The sequence below is a fragment of the Chiloscyllium plagiosum genome, chromosome 36, assembly GCF_004010195.1.
Source record: "Chiloscyllium plagiosum isolate BGI_BamShark_2017 chromosome 36, ASM401019v2, whole genome shotgun sequence".
Classification (NCBI taxonomy): Eukaryota; Metazoa; Chordata; class Chondrichthyes; order Orectolobiformes; family Hemiscylliidae; genus Chiloscyllium; species Chiloscyllium plagiosum.
In genome coordinates, this window is record NC_057745.1 from 28,947,285 (window position 1) to 28,958,239 (window position 10,955).

At 43.8% G+C, this 10,955-nt stretch overlaps 2 protein-coding genes across 4 annotated transcripts in view; one reads left to right on the forward strand and one right to left on the reverse strand.

The window, feature by feature from the left end:
• Window positions 1-795, reverse strand: part of LOC122541073 (lamin-L(III)-like) — a 43,695-nt gene extending 42,900 nt beyond the window's left edge. The window contains exon 1 of one of the 2 annotated variants that reach the window (XM_043677585.1): window positions 694-795. In XM_043677585.1, the coding sequence (XP_043533520.1) occupies window positions 694-737 (44 nt within the window). In that variant the 5' untranslated portion in view covers window positions 738-795. Of the gene's footprint in view, window positions 1-49; window positions 509-693 lie in introns of those variants that run through there. The other variant, XM_043677584.1, reaches the window with a different exon arrangement.
• Window positions 1-8,130, forward strand: part of zgc:158785 (uncharacterized protein LOC791214 homolog) — an 85,650-nt gene extending 77,520 nt beyond the window's left edge. Inside the window, exon 5 of one of the 2 annotated variants that reach the window (XM_043677595.1) lies at window positions 7,664-8,130. In XM_043677595.1, the coding sequence (XP_043533530.1) occupies window positions 7,664-7,726 (63 nt within the window). In that variant the 3' untranslated portion in view covers window positions 7,727-8,130. Of the gene's footprint in view, window positions 1-7,451 lie in introns of both variants that reach the window. The other variant, XM_043677596.1, reaches the window with a different exon arrangement.
• Window positions 8,131-10,955: the final 2,825 nt, after the last annotated feature.

Below are 10,955 nucleotides of genomic sequence, written 5' to 3' on the forward strand. Positions count from 1 at the left end.
GGGGAGAGGGGGTTCCCTGCGGTGCGGTGCGGTGCGGTGCGGGTCTCACCTCTCCCGCAGGTCGCGGTGCTCCTCGGAGAGCCGGGTGACCTCTATCTCCAGCCGAGCCTTGTCTTTGGCCGAGCGGGCCAGCCGGCTCCGGGCTTCGCTCAGCTCAGACTCCAAGCGGGCGCAGATGCTGCGGTGACAGGAGCTGTCTGCCTCCTGCTGCTCTCTGAGCCTGGCCAGCTGCGCCGCCTCCTCATCCTCCCGGTAGTGGTTCTGCCCGATGTAAGTGGCAAGCCGGTCATTGAGCTCCTGCAGCTCCTCCTTCTCGTTATGCAAGTTCAGGCGCACCCGTCTCCCCCTACCCAAGGGGCTAGCTCCCTGAGCGGAACCCGGCCGCTGCCGGCTGGAGTGTCTCAGAGCCATTCCCCTTCCCCCAGAGGTCGCCAGTCAGCTCCTGTACCTACAGTATAACTGTATGAAATACCTCACTCAAATATCCTAAACTCTGGCTAAGAATTAAAAAAAAACTAGCATTACCATCATTGCACTGAATCTCTCAGAGACCAAGTCTCGTTCTGCTCTCGCTGTATTACCTCAGGCTCTGACACAGATTTCCGGCTTCATTTACACTTTAATTGCAAGGTTGGTACAAAGTGTAATTGCTTAACATTGCAGTCTAAACACACTTTCAGTTTCAGAGCTTACCTGTCAAAAATTATAGCATTTGAAGTTTTCACATATGCCAGCATTCACATTTTATTGATTAATGACCGACTGGTCAGGTATTTTCAGGTTATTGACAATCCCACTAGTGAATTTCTCTGCCTGTTGGCTTGAATATATGTAAGTAAAACTCTGGCACCTCCAATTTCACATCATTGAGCTTGATGGGCTGAATGGCTTCACCCCATCTTTATTCATGAACCTTTTATAAGATGTGAACCTAGCTTTGCTGTGAAACCAATATTATCAGGCATCCGAGATAAATCTGACAGTGATGCTGTATCGGAAGGTGAAGGTGTTGCTGAACTGAGTTGGGTTTATATCTAATTATAAAGAATGGGACTGACATCACGGGTTTAATCTCTTGTGTTAGTTCATGGGGGACTACCTCTTTATCTTACCTCGTTGCTGATGGAGTGGTCACCCTTGATTTATGTATTGTCTGGCTTTTGTCATTCATACAGGCCTTTTTGTTTTATTATAGAGGATGTGCACGTTGCTGACTGGACCAGCACTTATTGCTCATCCCCAGGTGAGGTGGTGATGAGCTACCTGCTTGAAGCACTGCAGTCCACGTTCTCTAGGTAGACCCACAAAGCTGTTAGGGAGGGTGTTCCAAGATTTTGACCAAATGACACTGAATGAATAGCAATATAGTTTCAAGGATGGAGAGTGTGGCTTGGATTGGTTTTTAATAGTGGGATTCAGTTGATGCTAGTAGTCATTGAATGTCAAGGAACAATGGTTAGATTCTCTCTTGTTAGAAATGGCTATTGCCTGGCACTTGTGACCATGAAAATATCTACCTCTATCAACCCAAGCCTGCATTTGAACATGGACTGTTTCAGTATCTAAGAAACTATGATTGGTGTAGAACTTTGTGTAACCACTATCGAATACAGTCATTTCTCATCTTATAATGTAGAGAGGGCATTGATGCATCATCTGACATTGGTTGGGTGTAGGAAATTTCCCTGAAAAACTCCTGCAGAGATGTCCTAGAGTGAGATGACTGACCTCTGTTATGGACCAGACCAGACCCCCCTCAAAAGATTTTATGAAGGTAGCCTAGATCCTAACTTTTTCTCCATATATTTTCCTTTTCTTATTCTAAAGGCAAATGTAATGTGCTGTGTTCCAGATGCAATTCAATTGGAAAAAACCACTCAATGTTAAGAAAAACATCATTTTTTCAACACTATAGTAAATGTAAAACAAAAGAAATAAGAACTTAGAATAACTTAACTGTATTGGAAAATGTAACTGAATAATGAATACAGTAACTATGACTAATTAACTGTTCTAATATAGTAACAACTCATAAACACATGGACAAAAGGGCAATTTCACAAAACAGGTTTTCTCACATTCAACGCCTACAGTAGGAAGAGAAGTTTCTAGCTGCAATGGAGAGAGGGGAAAAAGAGCTTCTACTTCTTCAAGACTCCAGAGACTTCTGCTGAACTTAAACGCTAAAAAAAAAAGAAACCCCGGTCTGTGAGACCTGGCCACACCCATCCAGGCTGCTTCTATTATTCCAACTTTAAAACATCCCAAGGCCTCACAAGCTGTTTATTTTACCAGAGACAGCTTTCTACCTCTTGTTCAATCTCTCTCTTAAAAGAAACCAGGACAAAATACACCTCTTAAAGCCACAACACCTCCAACAACAACAACTGTCTTCCTATGTGCCAGGTATGAATCCAGCCAGTGGACAGTTTGCCCCCGATTCCCATTGACTTTAGTTTTGTTCGGGCTCCTTGATGCTGCACTCAATCAAATGCAGTCTTGATATCAAGGACTATCACTCTCACCTCACCCCTGGAATTCAGCTGTTTTGTTCCTGTTTGAATCAAGGCTGTAATAAGGTCAGGTATGGAGCCCAAACTTGCCATCAATAAGCTGGTTATTGCTATAAAAGAGCTGCTTGATAGACCTGTTGATGATCCCTTCCATCACTTTACTGATGATTAAGAATAGAATGATAGATACTAATTGGCTAGATTGGATTTGTCTGGCCAGTTGTGTGCACGACAGTTTTCCAGATTGTTGGGTAGCTGTCGATGATGTAACTGTACTGGAACAGCTTGGCTAGGGAATGGCAAGTTCTGGACCAGAAGTATGCTTGGACCTATAGCCTTCGTAGTATCTCAAAGCATTTCTTGCTATCACTTGGCATGACTTGATTGGCTGAAGGTTGGCATCTTTGGAGTCCTCTAGAGGAGGCTGAGATTAATCTTGCATTCAGCACTTCAGGCTGAAGATTGTTGTAAATGCTTCAGCATTATCATTTGTGCTGATGTGCTGGGCTGCCCCATCATTGAAGATGAGAGTATGCATGGATTCACCTCCTCCAGTGAGTTCTTTAATTGGCCACCACCGTTCGTGACTGGATGTGAAAGGACTGCAGAGCTTAGATCTGATCTGTTAGATATGAAATTGCTTAATGCTGTCTATCTCTTGCTTCTTAATTGTCTTAACACACAAATGGTCATATTTTGTAGCTTCACCAGGTTGATCCTTCATTTGTCAGTGTGCCTGGTGCTGCTCCTGACATGTCTTCCTGCACCATTCAATGAACTAGTGTTGGTCCCTTGACTCAATAGTAATGCTAGAATGGGGTATATGCCAGGCCATGAGGGTGCAGATTGTGTTTGAATACAGTTCTGCTGATGCTGATGGCCACAGCCCTACATGGATGCCATGTCTTGAGTTGCTAGATCTATTCAAAGTGTATTTAGTTTAGCATCGTGAAAGTAGCACATAACACAGTGGAGGATATCTTCAATGTGAAGTCAAGATATTATCTCTGTAAGGACTGTGCAGTCAATGCTGTTACCATTACTGTCATGGACAGATGCATCAGCGACATGTAGATTGATGAGGATGAGGTCAGATATGTTTTGTTCCTTTTGTTGGTTCCCTCAATACTTACCACAGACCCAATCTAGCAGCCAACCAGCTTGATCAGTAGTGGTGCTGCCAAGTCACTCTTGGTGATAGGTATTGAAGGCCACACTCTGAGTATATTCTATGCTCAATAACCTTCAGTGCTTTCTCCAAGTGGTGTTCAACAAGAAACTTTCCCAGAACACGAGTTAATCATCTTCTGGATTTCCTTTCATAGGTGGAAGGAAGGGAAAATGTGGAATTCTTTTCCATCAAGCATCTATTTATGTCAGGCGTATTGAACACGTTAATTTTTTCTTCTTGTGCTCATCAGAACTAGAACACAAGTAAGAGATTTGAATAAAGGGATGCTAATTCTACTAAACACAGTATGAGAAGATGATGCTGATTATTTGGGCCACCATTATCGATTTTAATTCTCAGACCATGCAGGTAGACTGGTTGGTCAGGGTGCTATCATAGAAATTCAGCAGTGGTTGGCAGGCTCCATGACCTCCTTTTGTTTAATTGAGAAAGGCATATGCATACAAATTCCTTTTGCCTTCATAGAATATGGTTCCTGTGCATTAATACATGTAGCCTACACCACATGACATTGCATCAGACTTCAAGACTGACTAATTATCTTAAATGGTTTTCCACTGTAATTTGGGTGGCGAGCCAATCATGCTAATCAACCTGTACTCGCCTCAGAAAGGTCTATCCACTATTAGCTGTTATTTTGCTCTTGGAAATCATTTGGTAAATAACCTGGACTGTGCTAAGCTTCTTTACTGTTGTTGGAGCTGCACTCATTCAGGGAACTGGAGAATATTCCATTGCCCTCCAGACTCACGTGCTGTAGATGATGGACAGGATTTGTGGAGACAGGAGTTGAGTTACTCATGGGGGATTTTCTAGCCTCTGACCTGCTCTTGTAACCACAGTATTTATGTAGCTGGTGCCCTTCAGTTTCTGGTCAATGGTAGTCCACTGGATCAAAAAAATGTGGCACTGGATAAGCACAGCATGTCAGGCAGCATCTCCTGCTCCTCGGATGCTGCCTGACCTGCTGTGCTTTTCTAGCACCACTCTCTTGACTCTAATCTCCAGCATCTACAGTCCTCACTTTCTCCTTGTCCACAGGATGTTGACAATGGGGTATTCAGCGATGGTAATGTCATTCATTGACTGTAGAGGGACTATTATTAAATTCTCTTTTGTTGGAGATGGATTTGCATTGCACTTATGTGATATAAATATTACCTCCCATTTATCAGATATCAACCACATACTTGTCCAGACTACATATGGACATAAACTACTTCAATACCTGAGGAGGCACCAATGATGCTGAATGTTCTGCAGCCCCACCTAAAGTATACACTGAACTTGCAAGGTTAAAAATCACACAACGCCAGGTTATAGTCCAAAAGGTTTATTTGGAAGCACTAGCTTTCAGAGTGCTGCTTCTTCATCAAGTGGTTGTGGAGCATAAGATCATCAGACACAGAATTTATAGCAAGAGACTACAGTGTCATGCAGCTGAAATGATAAACCTAGATTCAGTCTTTCATCTTTTAGAATGGGTTTGCTTGTTTCAGTTCTTTATGTAAATCCCAGAATTTCTTTTAAGTGACATTCTGAAGCCAACTTCAGGTTTTCTAACAAATGTGCGATCTCAGCTTAGACAATGCACGGTGGCACAGTGGTTAGCACTGCTGCCTCACAGTGCCAGAGACCTCGGTTCAATTCCTGCCTCAGGCAACTGTCTGTGTGGAGTTTGCTCATTCTCCCTGTGTCTGCGTGGGTTTCCTCCAGGTGCTCTGGTTTATTCCCACAGTCCAAAGATGTGCAGGTCAGGTGAATTGGCCATGCTAAATTGCCCGTAGTGTTAGGTGAAGGGGTAAATGTAGAGGAATGGGTCTGGGTGGGTTGCTCTTCGGAGGGTCGGTGTGGACTTGTTGGGCCAAAGGGCCTGTTTCCACACTGTAAGTAATCTAATCTAATTAAAGGTGTGAGGCTCAAGTCTGACGAAGGAGTAGTGCTTCCAAATAAACCTATTGGACTATAATCTGGTGTTGTGTGATTTTTAACTTTGTCCATCCATGTCCAACACCGACTCCTTCAAATCGTAATTTGCAAGGAACAGGTGGACCTGTTACATGTTCTTTTCGCCAATCTTGAATGTACTTTACACTCTCTCAATCTTTATCTCTGACCTCTGCGGCCAGTCCTGGGTGGGATTAGGCTCAAGTGTGGTAGTAATGTAGATTTCTGCCATTCATTAGCCACTCTTGAGCACAGTGGTCATCAAATAACTATTGGATATCGCAACGGGAATCATGAGTTGTGAGAGATTAAGAGTGAAGGAGAAAATTTTTAAGAGAATAAGTACATTTGAAAATGATGAGAATATTTAATTATGGTTAAGCAAGTGCAGCTGTATTTTTGAATCTTACTCCAGATGTGATCCCTTTAGCTAAATAGTCCAAGCCGTCGACATTTGCGGCCTGTCCATTTAAATTTGATGAGACACATATTTTTCTTTCTTTGTATTTCTCAGTTTGGTTAGCTCACATCCACGCAGTTGATTGACAGACCAAAATGTAAGCAAATACGATGAAGTTTACTTAACTATAGCTCAGTAATTAAACGGAATTTGATGTGCAAAAAAAAATCCAGGTGGGTTTATTTTGAAAAGAACTTGGCTAATACTCTAGAGTCATGCATCTTTAAATGTGTAGCAAGAACAAGCACTCAAGCAGCTGAACCTTTGCAACACCAGGAAATTAATTGCTTAGCTGTTCCTTCAGTGTCACTGGTTCAAAATCCTGGAATTTCCTCCCTAATGGCTTTGTGTGGCTACTTACAATACATTGAAGGTTCAATAAGGCAGCTCGCCACTACTTTCTCAAGGACAACTAGGAACGGGCAATAAATGCCAACCCAGTTGGTAGTGCCCTGATCCCATAAATGTATAAAAACTAAATTCTGAAGGTTCCTTTATTGAATGGAATCTCCATCCCCAGCTGATTCAGGGATCAACGATTTCATGTGGAATGGATCACATACCATGTGGACCATTTTCCATATCTTGGGATCTGCTGTAGATAGATGGAGTTCCTCTTTGCTTCCAATATACCAGCTTAGACTAAGGAAGAACATGTTTGAAGACTGGGATCTCAAACATGAGACAAGGCTGGGTATTTATTGTGCTGCCATGAACCCTGCACCCTTCTATACTTTGAAGACTTGGATCTGTATCAGGCGACCCTGTAGGAGAAGCTACAACCAATGCTGCCTTTTTAAGATTCGCCACATCAGGTGTCAAGAATGATTATCCTACCAAAGTGTTCTCTCACAAGTCAACTTTCCCAGTCATCACTCAAAACCAGTTAAATTTGATTTGATTGGATTATTGTCACATATAATGTGATACAGTGAAAAGTATTGTTTTGCTTGCTATCCTGGCAAATCATACTATATGTAATTACATCAGGGTAATAGAACAGAATGCAGAATATAAAATTACAGCGACAGAGAAGGTGCAGAGAGTGTTAGTTCCACTAGCTGGACATCAGGTATGCCTGATATCTGACTCCCCCAGAGCTCCACACAAACTTGAGACCTGGAGATGATTGCCAGAAAGACAATGAAACTGCTTTGGGACTTAGTTAAACATATCTGTTGAAAATGTCCCCTCCTTCTTTGGGAACCACTGTATTGACACTGACCAAAAATGGAAACGGTTCATATAGGAAGACAATGAACATATCAAGAGACTTCATCAGAAATACACAAGGTGAAATCTGGGACTCAACTATTAATTGTTTTTCTTTCTAATGCAGGAGCTGCACTAGGACCACGCGGGGGCGTGGGTCTGGCCCGGACCTGTGCATTGCAATCTGGTGGGCCCACTCCACACTTATCAGGCCCGACTCCAACTCCAGCCCCAGGAACTTCGGGAGCCACCCCGCAAGAAGCTGACGAGGTCCTTGCCTTCCTTGCGTTCTGGAAGACCCACGAGCCATAAGTTTTTCCTTCTATTTTTATTTTCCAGGTCGTTGACTTGTTCCTGAAGGACCCGAACCTGGTCTTCCCGTGTTCAGATCCTTCCTCCTGAGACCTCCGCCACGGTGTCCGAAGCCACGGTCCTCTCCTTCACTACCTCCAATCTTCGATCCAGCAGCTGGATTTCCTGCTCATGTTTATTCAGCATGGCAGATTGTGGCTGTACTGTTGCTTGAATCCAGTCTTGGAGTTTGGCAAACTCCGAGAGTAAATGCTGCTGTCCTATTGGATCCAAAGGGGCCACCCTGGGAAGTTTGAGCGCTGACTGCATGCACCCCCGGTAGAGTAGGGGAATTCCCTGTCTGCTGTGTTACTTTAGGCCCCTTTCCTTTATTCAATTTCTTCCTGGCCTAAAAGCTAACACACACAATTTCAGCAGCTCCAAATGGTCAGCAAGTTTAAATTAGTACGTTTTTCTCTTGGGGGTGGTTGGTAAGGGGGGGAGGGGGGGGGGGTTAAGGGCCACCTTGCCAGGGGGTATGGCACAGAGCCCAGCACAGCAGACCACTCAGACTGCTGCCATCTTGGATCTGGGAGTCAAACCTCTGAACAAATTATCTACTGATCCTTTAAGCAGCACTTCTACAGAAATGCACCTATATTGATTTTTGTTTGAAATGTTTGTAGAATATCTGAAAATGCAAAATACAAGAAACTTTCCATATTCTGATTCTTCTGTGAGTACTCACATGAAAAGTTTGTAAGTCCTTGCCAATAAATGTTTAGGAGTGAATAAAAAGATTGCTGTTTAAGTTCAGAATATGCTCAAACATGTGCAGAAAGCCTTTAAGACTAATTGGCCAAAGTTGTGCAGGTTAGGTGGATTGGTCATGTTAAATTGCCCATAGTATCCTGGAATGGGTGGGTTAAATGCAATAACCATGGGAAATACGGGGTTACAGGGATGGGGGAGGGGAGCTGGGTCTGAGTGGGATGCTGTTCCGAGGGTCAATGTGGACTTGATGGGCCAAATGGCCTGCTTCCACACTGTCGGGTTCTTTGATTCTATAATGGCAGAGAAAGTGCTTGGTTAAAGAAAAAGGAGAATCATCATTCTGGATAGAGTTCATTGTGTTCTCATAATGTCCCTCAAGTGCTTCACAGCCAGAAAAATCAATGAGTGAGCAGAGAAATTGATGTTGGTTGAGTGTAGAGTGTTAGCCAGATCATTACACCTGAACAAACAAGTCATATCTGCATTATATTCCCAAGCAGAAAACAATGCAGGGATCCCCTGTGGCCATTCCCCTCAGCAATAAGTATACTGTTTTGGAAACTGCTGGTGGGGACGGCCTACCATGGGCAAGCCATACTTATCAGGTTTCTGGCACTGAGGCTCAGAAGGGAAGGGGGGAGAATAGAAAACCGCTAGTGGTAGGGGACTCAATAGTTAGACGGATTGACAGGAGATTTTGTGGTCAGGAACAGGACTCCTGGAAGGTATGTTGCCTCCCGGGTGCCAGGGTCCGGGATGTCGCCGATCGGGTTTACAGGAATCTGAAGGAGGAGGGTGAGCAGCCAGAAATCATGGTGCATATTTGTACCAATGATATAGCCAGGAAAGGGATGGAAGATCTTAAAAGTGACTACAGAGAGCTAGATTGGAAGCTGAAGAGCAGGACAAGTAGAGTAATGTTCTCAGGTTTGCTACCGGTGCCACGAGATAGTGAAATAAGGAACAGGCAGCGAGTGCAGCTTAACACGTGGCTGCGCAGCTGGTGCAGGAGGGAGGGCATCAGATACCTAGACCATTGGGAAGCTTTCTGGGGAAAGTGGGACCTGTACATGAAGGATGGGTTGCACTGTCCTGGGTGGGAGATTTGCTCGTGTGGTTCGGAAGGGTTTAAACTAGTTTGACAGAGGGGTGGGGATCAGAGCTACAAATCTGAGAGGGGGGTAGTTAGATTTGGAAAAGTGACAGGATATAGTGAATCTATCAGGAAGGTTATTTATGTGATGGAACAAAGGGATCGGTTAAAGTGTGTCTGCTTTACCGCAAGGAGTGTCAGAAATAAGAGTGATTAACTTAGAGCATGGATCAGTCCTTGGGACTGTGATGTTGTGGCCATAACGGAGACATGGCTTTCACAGGTGCAGGAATGGTTGCAAGATGTTCTAGGGTTTATAATGTTTAAAAAGACCAGGGAGGCTGGAAAAAGAGGAAGGGGTGTAGCATTGCTCGTCAGAGAATGCATCACAGTTACAGAAACGAAGGTTGTTGAGGAAGGTTTGTCTACTGAGTCAGTATGGGTGGAAGTTAGGATCAGCAAGGGAGCAGCCACCTCATTGGGTTTTTTTTTTTTTACAGAATCCCTAATAGCTGTGGGGAGATTGAAGAACTCATAGGCCGGCTGATTTTGGGAAAAGGCAAATGGAGCAGGGTTGTTGTTTTGGGTGACTTCAACTTTCCCAATATTGACTGGAACCCCCTTAGTATAGATGGTTTGGATGGAGCCATTTTTGTCAGGTGTGTTCAGGAGGGTTTCCTTACTCAGTAAGTAGACAGGCTGCCAAGGGAAGAGGCCATTTTGGATTTGGTGTTCAGCAATGAGCCAGGACACGTGTCAGACCTCATGTTGGGAGAACACTTTGGTGACAGTAACCACAACTGCCTCACATTTACCATAGCCTTGGAGAGGGAAAGAAGCAGTTACCAAGGGAAGATATTTAATTGGGGAAAAGGAAATTATGACACTATCAGACAGGAGTTGGAAAGTACAGATTAGGAGCAATTGTTCCACACAAAGGGCACAACAGATATGTGGAGACTGTTTAAGGAGGAGTTGTTGCAAGTGATGCAGAAATTTGTTCCTCTGAGACAGGCAAGAATGGGTAAGATTAAGGAGCATTGGATGACAAGAACAGAGGAGCTTCTCGTCAAAAGAAAGAAGGCAGCTTACGTAAGGCGGAGGAAGCAAGGATCTAGCACAGCTTTAGAGGATTACTGGTTTCCTAGAAAGGAGCTCAGAAATGGACTGAGAAGAGCCAGGAGGGGGTATGAAAAAGGTTTGGCAGGAAGGATTAGGGAGAATCCAAAGGCATTTTACTCATACGTGAGGAATAAGAGAATGATCAGGGAGAAGGTAGGGCTGATCAGGGATAGCATAGGGAATTTGTGCGTGGAGTCTGAGCAGATAGGAGAAGCCCTAAATGAGTTTTTTGCTTTGGTTTTCACTAAGGAAAGGGACCTTGCTGTGAATGAGAACTTTGAAGAGCTGGGAAACAAGCTTGAACAGATCAAGATTAATGAAGTTATTATGTTGAAAATTCTGGCAAACATT